Below are 18,573 nucleotides of genomic sequence, written 5' to 3'. Positions count from 1 at the left end.
AGGCTGATGAAAATGAAATGAGGGTGGACATTTTAGCAGGATAACGATCCAAAACATACTGCCAAGGAAACTCTCAATTGCTTTTAAAGAAAAATATATATAAAGCTGCTATAATGACTCAGCCAATCACCTGACTTGAATCCGGAATCTGAATTCTGACATAATTGGTTGTGTATTGTACAGATGATAAAAAACAACAGACAATTTGGGATGAATTGTGATATTGTTACACAGATTAAACAGGTAAAATTGTGCCAGAGAGCAGTTTACAATGTCGTTAAACAGAACCCAATAAAATTGACTTATCAAAGAAAAAACATTATGGCAGTCAATACATGCTTTGGAGCGACAATATATGGAATAGATTGGTTCATCTATGTACCTTTATTTTTCCCTCCACTACAAATGGAAACACTTGACTCTGTATCGGGTAACAGTATCTGGTATCTGCTATCATCTTGCCCGTGGTCCCACAAGCTACTTTCTTGCGACGCAGCAATGTGGTACATACCTGTCTTGGCTGCTCAGCACAATATGGCCTAGTCGACAATATGGCAGAACCTCCTAAACTAGTGAATGACTTCAGCTCCGCCTGGCTATTCTCCATGCTCCAAGCGAGTGTTGTCATTTTGCATTTGCACGTTCGACTGCTTGTGCCGTTCAATGAACGGCTGGCCGAAAGTGAGGGGGGGGGAACTCAACAAGCGACGGATCCCAACGAGAGAAATTCATAAGTTGGATCACTCGTACCTCAAGGCACCACTGTCTACATTATAACAAAATATCGCTGCACTGAAAAGGTTAAACTCTCACCAGGTGCACTTTGGCTGCTGCTTCTCGTATGCGTGTGGTAATGAAATATTAACAGCAAAATGGTGTCAATATCAAACTGCAGTCTTCACTGATCCTTTTATACAGTGACATATTAGGGCACACTTTTTAATGTGGTGGCCGTGGCATCCAGTTAAAAAACTAAAAAATAACACGAGCGTCCCCCCCCCGAAACACCCACCCTTGGCTTGAACTTTGTCCCTCCTTCGGGTCGATGCTGAAGGCAGCGACAGGCACAACTGATGACAGGTGATGGCGTTTTAGCACCGGGAATTAAGCGTCCAGTGAGGCCTTGCTTGGTAAATGATTACACAGGCGACATGGAAGCACAGATCGCACTGTGACAGGAACAGCCTATAGTCTGCGTTGTAGCAACATACAGTATAATACCACTCACCACGTTCCGTCTACGACATTTTATCGAGTGTAAAAATGTAAAAACTATTTTTCTGTAAACAAACACATTTAAAGACATTGAATGACGTATTTATTAAAAAAAAAAAAAAAAAAAAATCACTACCAGTAAATTATTGAATAAATAGAATGTAAAAAATTACATTCAACTATAAATATTTAATAATATATAACATCTTAAATAGTTTTGTGTTAGAAAAGCAACAAAATAATTTGTCTTATTTTTAGGGAGGTACAATGGCAATCAATAGTTTGTCTTTTTCTTAAGTACAACATTAAAAGTTTGTCTTCTTTTTACAATGTAAAAAAATCAATAGTTTGTTTTCTTTTAAGGAAAGTGCCACATCAACCTTAACAGCCTTTGCTGAGGCCGCACGCAGCTCCTTGTTTTGGAGCAAGAAACACGGGGAAAAAAAAGCAAAACACGCAAAACTGGCAAATTTTGGAATTGCGCGACCTCAGGGAAAAGGTTGCGGTGCATTTAGTGGCTTACACATGCAGCCCACATAGCACGGACATAAAGTTTAATGAGTTACAGGAAAATAAGTTCCGCTCTTTATTTTTTTTTCCCCCCCTCATATTTCCTGTCATTCAGTGTTTGCCGGCAATTATCAAATGACACTGACGAGAGGAAACAACACTGACAAAAACTCTTGCAACACCTACTGTCCAAACGTTATTGGCTATGGAGCGTTTTGGTCAACTACCATGTTGAAATCTACTCATTAAGCGATTTTAAAGGAGTTGTTTTAGAGACTAGGTGAAAATTAGCCCGTATTGAGGGACCAGCCCCACTGTACTGCGAGGCCAATGCTGAGTATGGCTTTCGTTACCATGACAACTAGAGGCAGAGCAAGGGACGGCTGCCCTGAATCTAAAAAAGTGACTGCAAAGCACACGCGAGCGCACCGATAGATAGCATGGATTCCATTTTCACTCATGGAAGCAGCACTTCAGCACCAAGCCATCCAGTTACATTTACTGTAGCGGATCCGTGCATGTGGTGTACAATTTAAAAATGTTTTTTTTTTTTCTCTCTCGTATATCACGATTTTGCTCTCATACAGTAAGCGGCCACCTAAAAAAATCTTAATTTTTTTTTTCTTGTAAAATTACAATGTGTTCGTCAAAAATATATACCTTTATTTCTGTAAAATGACATCTTTAATCTTGAAGTCATGCTTTTTTTTTCTTTTTTTTTTAGATTTAAGATGTAATAGTACGAGAATAAAGTTGTACATTTTCGTGATTAAAAACTTTTTTTTTTTAAAGTTGGAATTATATGAGAAAAAAAGTTGCATATTTTTATAATGGGACATACAGTCAAACATACAAATATAAAATGAGAACATTCGCAAGGAGCTGCTGAAGGCCACAACTCACGCAAAGACGCTCACACACAGACTTTACATTCCCTTTAAAATGTTTATGTTTTTATGCAATACAGTGCTATTTTTCTTTTTTTTTTTGAAAAATTATTTCAATGAGGAAAATTGATTTGGAACACAGTCAGTAAACACCCGCAAAGTCACAGTTGCTGGCATTCACAAATTCGCTTGCACTGGATCTTTGGGGGAACTTATCCCAATTTATTAAAAATTATTCATATTAATCACCTATTCGCTGTTTTTGTGATCAGGCCAAAGCCATGTCTAATATAAAAATTGTGATTTTGGCACAATCTTTGTGCTGTCTTGGTGCCAAGTAACTATGTTGGAGTGAGGGGAAGAGCTCCATTTAATCAAGCTACAGCGTTACCAAATAGAATTTTTTTAAATATTTTCCGCCATCTTCTGGCATATATAGTTAGGAAACTTTTTTGGGCGGTGTTCACAGTACGAGTAAATTGCGTCACGATCTTGGTCACGGAACAGAATTAAACCCAAAAGTCCAGGCACCACTGTATCTCTATACAGTATACAAGGAATTAAAAAGAAACTCTTCCATAATATGCCCCCTGTAAATGATCCAAGTTCTGGGCCGGTTTACCTTGGTGATGAGCAGGGGCTCGCGATGCTCCAGACCGCCGCGGAGCGTGAAACCCCACGGCGCGCCTCCGGAAAGCGACACTTCCAAGAGCCTCCAGCCGCCGTCCCCGTCTCGTGTCCTGGAGTCCGAGTCTCCCGCTTTCGCCGTCACGTGCCAGTGGCCGCCGCCGTCTATGTAGTGTGGCTCTACCTTGTATTGCTCTGAATCCATGGCGCTAAAGAAGCGAAAGAAATAATGATGATCATCTATGTTCTATAGACCTTTCCACTATGATATCACACATACATCTGGGTGGCAATAGCTACGATGACACCACTAGTAAACGTTACGTCATTTGACCACAGCAGAACTAAGTTAATGTATTCAATGTAATTAGTATTATTATTGTTATCATTATTTTAATTATTTATTTTCTTTAAATGCAAATTTCTGCTGCAAGCCTTCTCAAATTGCATCTCGTCACTACATTATCCGGTGACACTCATCTGACCGAACTGAGCAAAACCATTGCTATGGCTAATGCTACTTCAACTACCTAAGAAAAGTAGGAACTGAGAAGAGGAGGAAACACGACTAGTACTACTAAAAACCCCTTAAACTTCATCCAAGCTCATTTAGGTCAGCAGTGTGGGCGCATTTCGACTACCTGGTTATGAACAAAGATGAAAATTGCATTGTCCACAACAGACTAGTGGCCAAAGGTGTTTAAAAAAAAAAACTTCCCTAAGTCACGTCGAACGTGTTAATGCACCTTGAAACGCACCATTCCGAAAATCTGTCAACTCTAACAAATGCATTTGTTATTATTATTATAGATGGCGTTCTATCACGTAATCAGCATTTGTATGTCCGCCATCTTGGCGTTTGATATCAGAATGATTTTCTAACCCTCAATAAGCACAACAACAAAACAATGTGTCGACCGCCAATATGGCGTTGCGTGACATCACGTGAACGTGATCTATTAATAAATTATATGGATTATAAATACAATAAATATATGTATGAATATGTTAACAAAAAAAACTGTCTATTTATTAAAACATTTTTTTTAATGAATTCACTTTTTTAAAATGTTGTTTATAAAAAATCGAATCATGAATCGAACCGTGGGTCAGAAGTGCGAATGGAATCTTAACTTTGGTTTATCGTTGCAGCACGAGTAAAAATGAATTTGTATTTTCTAAGCAGTACAATTACAAGTCTGTACTTTTTTTTTTTTTTTAACTTTAAGTACGGGAGTTTAAACAACTGTCTGTACTTCTACTTAAGTACCTAGTGAGTACTTTTTCCACCTCTCCATAAAAGTAATTTTAACACTACAACTACACTTGCTCTTCATTTAAAAGACTTCAACGTTGGAAAATGTTTTTTAGGGGGGGGTATTAAATGCCTTGTTTATTTTTTTAACCATAAAAACCTAATAAATCACCGTGTTTCTTGTGTTTAAACACCTGTTGTCAGACAGTTGCCAGACGGCAACTTAATGCTCTTAGCACAAGAAAGTCCGAATACAAACACAAAGAAGGGGGAGAGACCATCTTGTCCAGCAACAAACGCAACAAAAACTCCAACAAACACCTTGAATAAAACTCTTTGTCGCGGGGTGAAACGCTAAACTACGCTACGAATAAAGTTTTGCCCAAAACAATGGCGGATTTAGTGTTTAAAAGCGTCGCCTTACCTGGGAATGCAACTTGTGGATCAACCGGTAGGCGATCAGTGACTGACCGTCCCCGTCGTCTCGTTGGCCGCTCAGTCAGTCAGTCCGGACGGGTGCCATAGCTCGCTAATGTCCCGGTGTCGCTTTTACGCATTCTTCATCCTTTTATGTGGTTGGAACGTCGCTCGCCCGACACAAATAATGCGAGAGGCTCGTCTGGTTGTGGGGCTGCACTTAGGCGGCACAAACAGCCGACGCACTTGCCTCACTCACTCGCACACATACACGCAGCGGTTAGCTCACTTAGCATTAGCCCCCATTTGGCCACCGTTGATTGGGAAAACGCCGCCATTGCGACCCCTACCGACAGCCACTGAAAGTGCGGAGACGACATGGAGCAAACGAAATAACTACATTACCCATAAGCCCCGTGGGGAGGGCGATAACCAGCAAGTGAAAGGGGGAATTTGCTTAACCAGATTAGCTAGCTAGCTAGATAGCTAGATAGAGAATTTTTTTTTTCTTTGCATTCAAGAAGGATAGTAGGAAATAGTGCTTGCAATGGAAAAACAACAGAAGAAAAGAAAAACCTATAAAATATTATGACCAATCTTTAAAAATGTGTACTTTATTTAATACAGCGCAAGGTAGTCATTGCATCCAAATAGTTGAGTACGCAACTTTGTACCAACGTTGGTTTCAGCAATGGAGTAAAAAAAAAAAAAAAAAAAACAACACAAGAAACATCAATGAGATTGTGCTTATAGTCAGATGTTTCTCAAAATGAAAGCCACCTCATCTGGCTCCTCTCGATGTGGAGGAGCAGGGGCTCTCCTCCCGGATGACCGAGCTTCTCACCCTATCTCTAAGGGAGAGCCTGGACACCCTGCGGAGGAAACTCATTTCGGCCGCTTGTATTCGGGATGGCGGCACGGTGGACGACTGGTTAGAGCGTCTGCCTCACAGTTCTGAGGACCGGGGTTCAATCCCATGCCCCGCCTGTGTGGAGTTTGCATGTTCTCCCCGTGCCTGCGTGGGTTTTCTCCGGCCCCTCCGGTTTCCTCCCACATCCCAAAAACATGCATGGTAGGTTAATTGAAGAATCTAAATAAAGAAATTAAATTAATAGGTGTGAATGTGAGTGCGAATGGTTGTTTGTTTGTATGTGCCCTGCGATTGGCTGGCAACCATTTCAGGGTGTAGAAAATAGATGGAAGAAATTAATTGATACTGAATTAATTAATTACTCAAATAGTCAGCGTAAGCAACCCACCAACGTTGCTTGCATTGTGAAAAAAACACACGAAATCTATAAAATATTAATAAAAATTTACAATAATGTGTGCTGATAGCCAGATCAAAATTAGATCTTGCAAATTACCACATGCAAATCATAAATAATATTCTAAAACATAATTCATTTAAAAAAAAGAATACTTTATAAACACACGTTTCTATTAGCTATTCAAATATGTAACTGGGAGTGGTGATAAAAAAAATAAATAGCTGCTTTATTAGATATGGAAGTCAACAAAATCATGTGTTTCCATGTTGACCAGAAGATGGAGCCATTTCATTATTATTTAACTGGACAGCGGACGCGTGAGTCAATGGCGGCGGTATCACAAGAGTACTCTACTCTTGTGGTGCATCAAATCATTGAAGTTTAAAAACCAAAACAAAACCCTCCAATCAGCAGTTTCTGGTGCAGGAGAAAGAAAAGTCAAACAAACAAAATTAAAAAAAAGTAGCAACAAGCTGCTTGAAGTGGGAATTTGCACTGGGTAGGGTGGGAGTTGGCAGCCCGAAGTAAAAAAACAAAACAAAAAAAAACCAAGAACATCAACAAAACCACAGGGCACAGTCTCAACTTTTCACCTCTACACAGAGGGGAAGTGAGTTTTAATGTTTAGTCTCACTTATGTGCTGCTTATTTGCCAGTGCAATCTTGTTTCAACTGTGCGGTTTTGATTAAATGAAAGATGAGAGCCTTCTTTTTCATCACCACAGTGTTTTAATTTTGGGCTCCATTTTGCAAACTCTCCTCTGTCCTTCCGGTACTGTGAACCGCAATTCATACACCATGTGTATATCGCAGTTCATTTTTCGTGCCTCCGCTAAGTCGCAGATTTTTAAGTCGTCGCTTTTTATGGATTTTTAGAAGTGAATTTAGAGTTTAGTGCTACATTTTGGTGTAAAATGCACTGACCTCTACTGGAAGACATACCACGTAATAGAATAAGAAGAGGCAAAGAAGGCCCCCTACTAAGCCCCAGTAATAGCCGGTGTTCCCACGGAGCAAAGAGGAATGTATGCCTGTTTGTATGTGTTTCCGTTTTGCGTGTGTTCACGTCGCATTTGTTTGAAGCTTCAGAATCAGCATCGTCTTTATCGGCCAAGCATGTTACTTCAGAGATGTGCAAAATTGGCAATGTGTCACTATGAAATTAAGACAACAATGTCAAGGGGAAGAAGCTGTTAGAATGTTTGCCGGTTTTCGTGTACATTGTTCGATTGCGCCTACCGAGGGAAGCAGTTGGAAAAGGTGGCGACAAAGTGTGTGTGGTGAGTCCGAGACAATTTTGCCTGTCCTTGTCTTATTTTTTTGCAGCGTGCAAATCCTCAAGAGTGGGTATTGGGGTACTAACGATTCTCTCGGCTTTCATTGCAGTCGGATTTTGTCCTTTTTTTTCTTGCAGCACCAAACCAGAATGTGATGGATGAGAGCACAGGTCGCTCGATATCTCAGATTTTACATTTTGAAATCAGGCTTTAACATAATAAAATGTGGAAAAGTGACTTCTCCAAACATTAATTGGAGACAGGAATCAACCTAGAGTACAATCAATGTGACAAATTTGGAGGTGTTAGTGCACTATAAAAAACACACACACACACACACACACAAACCAGTTTTTATGTTTTCTATGCCTTGAAATTTTTAACTGCATTTTTGAACAAATGTTAATTATTTCCTTGGGGATTTTTTTTTAAATGGAGTGGAGAGAAAAAAAACAATATATATGTCAAAAACAGTCAAACACACAAACGCAAAATTAGAACACTTGCAATGAACTGCTGTAGGTCACAACTCACCCCAGACGCTCACACGCAGACTAACCGGCCGAGCCGACTCGAGCTCTTGATGTTACTCACTATTTTTCTTTATAAAACAACAAAAAACGTTTTTTTTTTTTGGGAGGCTGGAACGGATTAATGACATTTCCATACATTTCAATGGGGAACGTTGATTTGATTGACTTCAGTGGCGCTAACGCAACCCAAGAAAGTGACAGTCAAGTAACATATAGGACGCGCGTGTGCGTTTAAAAGTCACAGTGATTTAGAGCGAGGACAAGGCAGACCTTTCTTGTCTTCTTTTCCCTTCCTCTCGCCGCGTCGTCATGGCGACGGCGCGAGTGTGACAGTCATGTGAAAAGGAAGCTGATTGGATTAAAATAGTTTCCGCGATCAGGGGGTCAGCAACACGGCGAGCGCACTAAACACACAGCGCCTCGTTCAAACGCACGCATGAAGCGCAGGCGGTGAAAAAGGGGCCACAAAGGCGTTCGTTCTTATTTATATATATATATATATATATATATATATATATATATATATATTTTTTTTTTTTTTTTATGGGACGGTGGGAACAGTGTTCAAGGGAGAGATTGGAACTTTACCGAGAACTGTCTGAGTGTTCACCACATTTGCAGAGGTTCCCACAGAAACAGTCACTGGTTGGTGTTTGAAGGGTCATGGGGGAAATGTCGAAACGAAGAGGCCACGTCATGTAAAGTGTCGATCAGTGGCGGTTGGTCAATAGAGGGCGCTTGGGTGCCGGCCCACCACTGACGGTGGTCATCAAATTACTTTCCTTTGCTCGCTGTCTGCCGGAATGACTATTTATTGATTTCACGTTTTACTTCTCCACGTACCTCTGCAATAAGTATAGCATGCCCAACCGGAGAAAACTCCTCCAGTTGCCAACTGCTCTATGTGGAACAGTGGGGATGAGGTCCACAGGGGAGTTGGAAACACTCCTGAGAACTGTCTGCTGTGTCGCCGCCACATTTGCACGTGTGCCTGCAGAAACACGCACTTGTTTTTCCTTTGACGGGTCATGGGGAATCTCAAAATAGTGACGCAAGCAAAGAGCCAAAGAAGGATCATAGATACTAAAAATAAGGAACAGAAGCCGAGGAGTAATGTGTTTAAAAAAATAATAATTTTTTTTTTTTTAAAAAGCTAGCTAGCTGGTTAGCGATTACCATAATCAATAAGCAACCATGAAAATGGAGATTCTTCATTGCTTTGTAGGTGAACACAGTTAGAAATTCAGCAGGGGGTCAAATCATTCCAAAAATGTGCTAACAAACATTTATTTTGACTACTTACAGTGCTACTAACTATTCTTGTTGCTGGTCATAGTCCTATCTGTCCATGTAAGGTGTATACCCTCCCTTCCCACCTCATCCCAGCTGCATCCTCTTCCTCCTCCTCCTCCTCCTCCTCCTCCTCCTCCTCCTCCTCGTCTCTCCAGCTCCCGCGTTGTCCAATTGCAGCAGCGAGGACGGCAGATGTGCGGCAGAGGAGCGGATCATAAAAAAGCACAGGGCCCTGAAAGAGGAAGTGAAGGGGACCCGGTGAGTTATTGCCCCCCAAACGTACACACCGGGTCCTGGGAACAGGGAACTTCTCACGCCAGGAGGGCATTGGAAAGGTTGCGCTAAACTCTGTGTACTCCTTATCTCCTCATCATGTTCATCACATCACACCTTGCTGTCATAATGCTGCACCACAATATACAGTACAAAAAGCAGCAGAGATTTAACTGTAATAAAATCACTGAGGTAAATGATCTTTTTTTTTTTTCTCTCCCATCGCGACATGTTTGCATAAGTGCTGTATAACTGTTCTTCAGGGTACAGTTCATGAGAATCATATGCAGTTGTGGGCACACATCCAATCCACAGCCTCGACAGATGGGAAATATGTTTCAAAAAAGTTACACCTGGCACATTTTTTTAACATACAGTATGCAATCGTCAACAGGACATGAAATTATGATATTATTTTGGGGGTGGGGGTAGAACACATTTAATTTGACTATTTTGTTATATTATATTATACAGTATACATGTTTTACATACAAAGAAATCTCCCCAGCTTTTCTCTTAACTCTGTCAACATTTTCTGGCCTAGTGTTAGCAGGTTATACATTTGAGCTGTTGGTCAGAACACAGACTTTTTTATTTATTTTATAATTATTTCCCCATTAATTCTTTAGGCGGTGGCCAGAATACACATAATTGTATTTTATTATGTATTTATTCATTTATTTTATGTCTATTTTATTTGTTGTATTTTTTTTTTTTTTTTACAACTGTTGCACTGTGCTTATTTTGTTTATTTACAGTCATATTTATTTTACTTTATTTCATTGATATTTATGTGTTATCTTTTTTCCATTTATTTTATTTTATTTTACAGGTGGTGGCCAGACTAAGAGACACACTTTTTTTTTTTTGTGAATCGCTGTTATTGATTGATTGTTTATTTGATTGATTGATTGATTTGTGATTCATTATTTGTACTCATTTTATATATTTTATTTAATTTTTTTTAAAATGTTGTTTATTTATTTATAGCTAATTGTATTCTATTTTATTTAATCTTATTTTAGTGAATGCGAGAGGTAGTCCTGAATTATAGTGCTGACGGCCCTTCGTAATCACCTTATACACGCGCACACAAACGTCTCACAGTGAGTGTGAAACAAGAGCTCTCTGACTGCTCTCAGATAGCTGACAAAATTGTCACCAGATGATGTGATTTAGTCGTGTTCCGGAGTGTTTGTATTGTCCATTCTTCACTCCTGCCCGCCTGCCCGCCTGCCCGCCCGCCGCGTCGCCTCCATCTGGTAAACATCAGCCACCGGCTTCACCACAACTTCATCACTTTCCACCTCAACCACGAACATACTTGCACTGCCTGTTATTTTATTCCATTTCTTTTAGAATGATTTATTATTTGGGAAGTGGTGGCAAGAAAGTACACCTTTTTAGGCATTTATTTTATTTGTATTTTCTAAATCTTGTTTTTTCATTTCATTTTTCTATACAAAGAAATGTTCCCTGCCTTTCTCACCCACAACTGAAAACGCACTCACACTTACTACTGAAATGCTCTACAAGAATATAATGAAACAATCTCTCACATACACAACAACAAAATTAATTCACTCACGTGCACCACTGAAACACACACACACACACACACACACCTGAAATGCTCACTCACACAAACTAATAAAGCATTTTCAGCCACACTACTGAAACATTCTCTCACACACACACTACTGAAAAACTCTCATGTGATATACTGAAATGCTTTCATATTATATACTGAAACGTTCTCACACACACAACTGAAACACTTTTAATCACCCTACGAAAACACATTCACACATCTCTGAAACACTCTCCTATAACATATTGAAATGCTCTCTTAATGTACTGAAATGCTCTCACACATGCAACAGAATTGTTTTTCACTCACATTCACTACCGAATCGCTCTCACATGCACACAACTGAAACACTTCCATGAACTACTGAAACATTCTCAAGCACACTACTGAGACATTCTCACAGAACTACTGAAACACTCTCATGTCGTATATTCTAACATGATCTCATATAAAAATACTAAAATGTTCTAACACAAACAACTGATACAGAAACTAATAAAAGGATATCAACCTTACTACTGAAACGCTCTCATATAATTCGATCGCGACTCAATTGCACCTGTTACAAATACTGTAATGCTCTCACATTCACAACTAAAACATTCACTCACATGCACTGTTGAAATGCTCTCACGCACAACACTGAAACACTCACACAAAACTACAGAAAGACTCATATAATATACCGTAATGCTCTCACACGCAACTTAAAAATGATCCACTCACATGCACTCTTGAAATGCTCTCACAGTCCACCCGAGGTATGACATAAATAGTGCGTGTAAGTGTTTTTGCCTGTTTATGTTTTGCCGTTAACAACTTGAAATGGGGGCGGTTGAGGGTAAGGTTAGACTTGCCCGCCCCGAGAGCCTTTGCTCAAGCCAAATATGTGTGTCAGTGTGTGCGTTCGTTATGGTGGTTTGCAACCTGACAGAGGTCACGCTGTTACCTTTAGGTCTCCTTTAGGTTAAATCAGTCCTGTGGGCTCCCACCACTAAAAACACAACGCGCTGGCAGGAGAGTGGCCCAAATCAAATAAGACTCTGGAGCTGGAGTCACAATTGACAGATCTAAAACATTGTCCATCCATCCATCCATTTTCTGTACCGCTTAATCCTAGTGAGGATAACGTGGTACAGGTCGTGGGCTCTAAAACATTGTATGTTATAAAAACAAACAATGAAATAGAAGGTAAAGAAAGTAAACAGTTTTTGCCACATTTTTTGGCTTCAATTTTAATGGACACTGTGCTGCTCCTTCTGGTGTGCACCTTGGCCAAATACAGTACAATAGAGCCAAACGGATATACTGTGCTGTATGTACATGGAGCAGGTCTCACCTCCTTGGCAAGTCGCAGCATTATTAGTCGTTCTTCGCAGAGGATAAAGAATATATCCCTGTAGTTATTGTTTTATTATGTGTCTACATGTGTTGCTTCACAGTTTGTGTTCCAATATTTGTTGCTTAATGGGTTATAGCATTTCAACACAGATGCTATTTGTTAGCCCATCTATGGCGTTTTGCATTGTTTTTGGCATTAAGCAAAACGCAAAGGCAAACAAAGCTATGTACTCGTATCCTAGTTTTTGCTCGCAAGTCTAAGCAAACAAAAATCGGACGAGTAGCTCGAAAATCTCGTAAATCAGGTAATGCGTATTTTAAAGCATCACTGTACTAGAATCCTGATTTTTAGGATTTTTTTAAGCAATATAAAAATGGTACATTTATGGGTGTAAACATTTATATCGAGGGTACGGATAGGAAAAACACATCTCAATATATTGTGTGTGCTTGTGGCGTGAACTTGATTTTTTGTTTTTGTTTTTGAGACTACGGATTATTTCTAGTCTTTGTATTTATTTCTGTTGTGCAAGGTGGCGAGTGTTTGGGCTGATCACACAAATGAACATTTTGGATGTGTATGTTGAAAATCCTGCCTGGGGGTTTTCTCAAATCTGTTTCCGAGGAGTGGCCTCAGGGTCGTCTTGCTCAAAACTCAAATGGCACGTGCAAGAAGTGCAAAAATGTCATGAATGGTGACGTGGGTGGCGGAGGATGAACTTTGCTGTCTGCCGGTGTACTTTCCCACAGTGTGGCGTAGTATAAATAGCTGGCAAGCGTGAGGTAACAGAGGAATTGTCCCATCCTCGCACGACCACACATTCCCCTACACCTGTCAGCGCCATAGGTCACCTGACCTTTTCCTGCACCAAAAATGTATGTATGTATCATGTTTTTGTTATTTCATGATTTGTTCAGTACACATGCTTTCTGTAGTGCCCTCGCATGTGGGAAAGGAGAGCCACAGTCGCCGACGCACTTTTAACTGTAAAACACAGCAAGCACACTCACACGGCTGCTGTCGACCACGGCTCACGCCCCAACACTCACACGCAGTCTCACCGAAGTTGAATTGTTTTAACAATTTTAACGCTCTCTCTCTCTCTCTCTCTCTCTCTCTCTCTCTCTCTCTCTCTCTCTCTCTCGCTATATATATATATATATATATATATATATATATATATATATATATATATATATATATATTGGGTTCGGCTGGACTTGAACTCCATTCTGGTGAGTTTTATTTCACAGCTCCTTGGTCTCTTGCTTAATTCAAAGCTTGATCAGGGAAAAAGCCCTTATCAATGGTTTAGCATGCCCTGCTTGCCTGGGAAGCCCTCGCGGAAACGTGCATTTTCAGGTCAGTTTTCAGGAGGTGATAATCAGTCCTAATTATACCCCCCCTGTAGTTTCCTGTCGCCGCGGGATCTGCTTACAGGCTACGGGCGAGATTAGATCGTTTATGCTTCCGTCTCAGCCTGTGGAAATCTCACACCATCTGCTCCAGGTCCATGAGCATGCGTGTCCATTTCTGTGCACTTTAAAAAAAGAAAAAACAAGCAGAGATGGCAAATGTACTTGTACTCTTGAGTAGAAATTTAAAACAACAACACAAGAAAGAAACGTCATAAAAATAAAAACTCCACCTGAGTAAAGATACCTGATAATTTTACTTAAGCAGTCACAAACTATAAAGTATGATGTACAAACTAGGAGTTGAACCGATTAGTCGACTCGTTTTCGCATCAACGTTTGATGTCGACTAATCGCTAAGAGTTTTATTAGCGATTAGATGTCGACTAATCGCTAATAAAACTCACCAGAATGGAGTTCAAGTCCAGCCGAACCCATGTCCGGCCAACTAGGGCGACACAGTCCTCATACGTCTGTGCGGGTCTGAGAGTAGAAAAATAAGATGGTTGTGGATGAGATTAGCGTTTAGCCACGCTAGCTTTGGCTCTTTCAATTGCCGCTAGTCTTAAAGGATTTATGCCGCCGGTACCTCGGTACTGGTACCTCGAAATGAGGGCAGCGGATTAAAGTGAAGCTCCATCTTCGTCGACGAAACTGGTCCGTGGCGCAAAAAAGGTTGGGGACCGCAGTACTTTGCTAAAAAAATATCAATGACGTCATCGATTAATCGACTCGACTTTCATCACATTAGCGTCAACTAGAAAAAAATCTCTAGTCTTCACATTAAACCGGTCCGTGGTGCTTAAAAAGTTGGAGACCACTGTACTGTACTGAAAACTATCAACAACGTCATCAATTAATCGACTTCGAATCCACATTCATCACATTAGCCGATTGGCATCAACTACAAAAAAAATCTCTCGTCTTTACATGAAACTGGTTGGGGACAGCTGTACTCTGCTGCAAAAATAGCAATGATGTCATCATTAAATCGACTTCGAATTGACTCTCATCACATTGTAGTCGACGACAACAACAAAAAAATCGTCTTTCGACCGCGAGTACAGAAATCTGAAAGCCTGCGTCATACTGAATCTGTTTATGATCAGGTGAATACTAACTATAGAAATGTGTCATGTATACAGCACATGCAGTTCCTCCTGGATGACAGGTGCCTATTTGGTTTCCCATGGCTATGGAAGACGGCGTGTTTATGGTTTTGTGCTTGTACACACACACACACACACACACACACACACACACACACTGGCATAATCAGTCACTCCTATCTGCCTCCCACAAGCACCCCCCGACATGCAGCATAAATCGGCCATCTGACAGCTGGAGTCGCCCTGACCGATACACTCCGAATTAGCGTGAAGAGCTTCAACTTTGATGAGAGTGTGGCTTCAAAATTGTAGAAAATGTGTGTGCAAAACAAACCAAAGAAGTCAGGAAGCATCCAGTGGTCAAACACAATCTGTTATGGGACACTGGTTGACCTCTGATTTTCAAGCTGTGGTAATGGTTAGCATGACAGTTCTGGGGTTAGGGATTTGCATCGAATCCCACGTTCCAAAAAGACGCTTCTTCGTTGTACGTTTTCAAGAAAATTGTTAATCTTCCAAGAATTACATCATATTTTTCAAGATTCAGATTTACTACCTAGCCTAGGGTCGGTTAATTGAAGCCTCTAAATTGCCCGTTGGTGTGAATGTGAGTGCGAATGGTTGTTTGTTTACATGTGCCCTGCGATTGACTGGCGACCAGTTCAAGGTTTACCTCGCCTCTCGCCCGAAGATAGCTGGGATGGGCTCCAGCACGCCCGCGACCCTAGTGAGGCTAAGCGGAACGGAAGATGAATGAATGAATGAATGGAGACTTACTACTTTAATTGGGTAAGATTGTTACTTCATCCTCATAATAATTTTCTTTTGTTTATTTTCATTGTGGTCCTTAGACTCCTTTGTACATTTGCATTGTGTTTTTTTTTAAAGCCATCAATGTATGCAATGTATATTCAAAGTGAAATGTCCTACATTTCAATGTCAGATCATACTAGAGCAGTTTTTGTTTGTTTGGGGTTAAAGTAACACAATTCAGAAATAGTAATATTATAATATAACAAAATAATTTATAATTCCAGTCACTAGTAACATGTAATAGAGTACATTTTGGAAATACTTTGGCCAATACTGTTCGTGAAACTTCCTGTCAAAGCCAAATTCATACTTAAAATATGCTTCAACTGGATTTGAAGTATCAGACTTGGATCTGTTTTCCTTTGGAAGTCTTTAATCAACGTCCACGGCAGGCGGGGACTAATCCCAGTTTTGCTGCTCACGAGGCCGACCCACGCCCTTTCTCAGCGCATCTTTCCCAAGGCCACATCTGGAGTGACATCATTAAGAAAGCAGTGCTGCAGATTGGACCGTCAAGCCGTCACATGACCTGCAGCATTCGGTGCTTCAGTGGGGACTAACCTGACTTAATTCACCTCTTAATGCCGCCACTTTCACATCGAAACTTTAGACCTTCTCACCATGACGTCACACGTACTTCCGGGAGGCAATAGTTCTGATGGCACCACTTGTAAACAAACCCTTTTATATCATTTGACCAAGGCAGAGCGATTGAGAGAATGGTTAATGGCTTGAATGATGATTTTAGTAAATAATAATAGCATGCCAAGCCTGAACAGTGCTGGTCCGAGCGTGGATCCCTGTGGGATGCCATGGCTAACTTCTACACGCTCAGATTCTTTATTTCCAATTGATATAAACTGTAACCAACCGACAAATAGGATTTTAACCAATTTAAAACAGTTCCTCTAATGCCAATGGCATGGTGGTCAATTGTGTGAAACACCGCACTAAGATCTAACAGAACTAGTACAAAAACAAGAAAAACAACAACAAAACAAGAAACAATATTAATAAAAGTGTTATTTCTGTTCTATGATAGGGTTTAAATCCGGATTGAAAGTTATCAAATAAATAATTGCTTCGCAAAAAGTCATGTAAGTGTTTGGCAACTACTTTCTCGAGAAACCTGGACGGAAAAAGAAGCCTGGATATTGGTCTGTAATTAACTAAGACATCTGGTTCGAGATTAGTATCTTGAAGAAGAGGATTGATTACAGTCATTTTAGATGATTCTGGTACGTCGCCCGTTAATAAAGACCTATTGATCATGTCAAGTACAGCAGTCTCAAGAGAGACGATAATAAAACAGCTACACAGTAAAGACACAATTCTGTGTTAAAGCAGATTGATCAGGATTATTTTCCCTGTGGTTGAATGGAGGACAGAGCAGCAGGAGACCTGCCAAGTGTTTCGCTAACGGAGTGTAAAGACAAACAATCGGCTGCATGACACATGGGGACTGGGGGGGGGGGGGGGGGCTTGACCTTTTGATGAGCCACAGATTTACACCTGGATTATTCTCATTGATGAGGGATAATGAGTAAGGGATTAGCGACCGTTGAAATAGATTGTGTCAATGCAGATGTCAGCCACTGAGAACTAGATCGGGCCAGCTCCATTTTTGTCATTCTTAAGTGCAGAAATGTGAGTCACCGAATCTCTTTCAGTGGAATATTGCTCGCAACCAAGGTTTAGTTCCAATTTTGACATACAGGGGGCAGTCCATTATTCCAGTTTTCCTGATTCATCAGTACGACACTGGGCCAACATCCCAGAAAGTGAAGTTCAAAGATTCATAGAAGCCTCAGAGAGTAAGTAGTGTTTTTGTTTTTTTTACCTTAGGTGCCATTGCATCTGCATGTTAGAGTAAATAAATGTTATTCATCATCTTTCATGAAATGTTGATATAGATTTTACAGATGTTTTGATTTAGCCTCCAATTGCACTAACCATTCCCCCCCCCCCCCCCGACCCCCCCATTGGAGGTTGTTTGTTTTCTTTCAGGCAATGAAACTGAAGATGATAACAGTACTCCAGTTTTTTATTTAAAAAAAAATAAAATACTACACCTCATCAAAACAAAAATTATTATATTTGGTAAAATGCAAAAATCTCCAGAGAACCATATTTTATTTTTATAATAACAAGTATTCAGAAGAACTAATCATTGCCATACAAATATATATCCCCCAGACTTTACTGCTACCATAAAATTGTAAATCACACCCCTGCAAAATGACAAAAACGGGGTAAACCCACTTTAGTTCTCAGTGGCTCATGTGTGGAAGTGAGATGATGAAGGAGAACGGTTGGGCAGTGGCAAACGGTTTCATCAATGCGCACATTTGCACAGTTTACCCGGCTCAGTTTTGCATAATCTAAACTCTAGCATCTAGAATAATGTAGACACTCATGTTTTATTGTCGCCTTGGTCGCTGTGCAATGAAAACTTGGGCATGTATCAACACATTTTGGGAGTTTTCGTTGTTGTTTATATCCCGAATTATAACGTTTATATATATATATATATATATATATATATATATTTTAGAACTCATATCACAAATTTATTGTATTTTTTTTCATCGTTGCTGTACAATGAAAAGCATGTGCAGTAGCTCCTAATTTTAGGATTTGCTTTTAATATCCAGAATTTCTTTGGGTTCCAGGTTAACATTATTATTATTATTATTATTATTATTATTATTAGATTTCACTTTTTTTCTTTTTACTCATCACTAT

The 18,573-nt window shown here is 40.0% G+C and overlaps 1 protein-coding gene across 3 annotated transcripts in view; it reads right to left on the bottom strand.

The window, feature by feature from the left end:
* Positions 1 to 5,247, bottom strand: part of shroom2a (shroom family member 2a) — a 42,974-nt gene extending 37,727 nt beyond the window's left edge. For 2 of the 3 annotated variants that reach the window (XM_061683253.1, XM_061683254.1), the window contains exons 1-2: positions 4,919 to 5,246; positions 3,235 to 3,448 (exon numbers count right to left, since the gene is read on the bottom strand). In XM_061683253.1, the coding sequence (XP_061539237.1) occupies positions 3,235 to 3,444 (210 nt within the window). In that variant the 5' untranslated portion in view covers positions 3,445 to 3,448; positions 4,919 to 5,246. Of the gene's footprint in view, positions 1 to 3,234; positions 3,449 to 4,918 lie in introns of all 3 variants that reach the window. The other variant, XM_061683252.1, reaches the window with a different exon arrangement.
* Between the last annotated feature and the right edge of the window lie 13,326 nt (positions 5,248 to 18,573).

The sequence above is a fragment of the Phycodurus eques genome, chromosome 8 (assembly GCF_024500275.1).
Source record: "Phycodurus eques isolate BA_2022a chromosome 8, UOR_Pequ_1.1, whole genome shotgun sequence".
In the NCBI taxonomy this organism is placed as follows: Eukaryota; Metazoa; Chordata; class Actinopteri; order Syngnathiformes; family Syngnathidae; genus Phycodurus; species Phycodurus eques.
The sequence above is the reverse complement of the archived record's forward strand: the minus strand, read 5'-3'. Positions and strand labels throughout refer to the sequence as shown.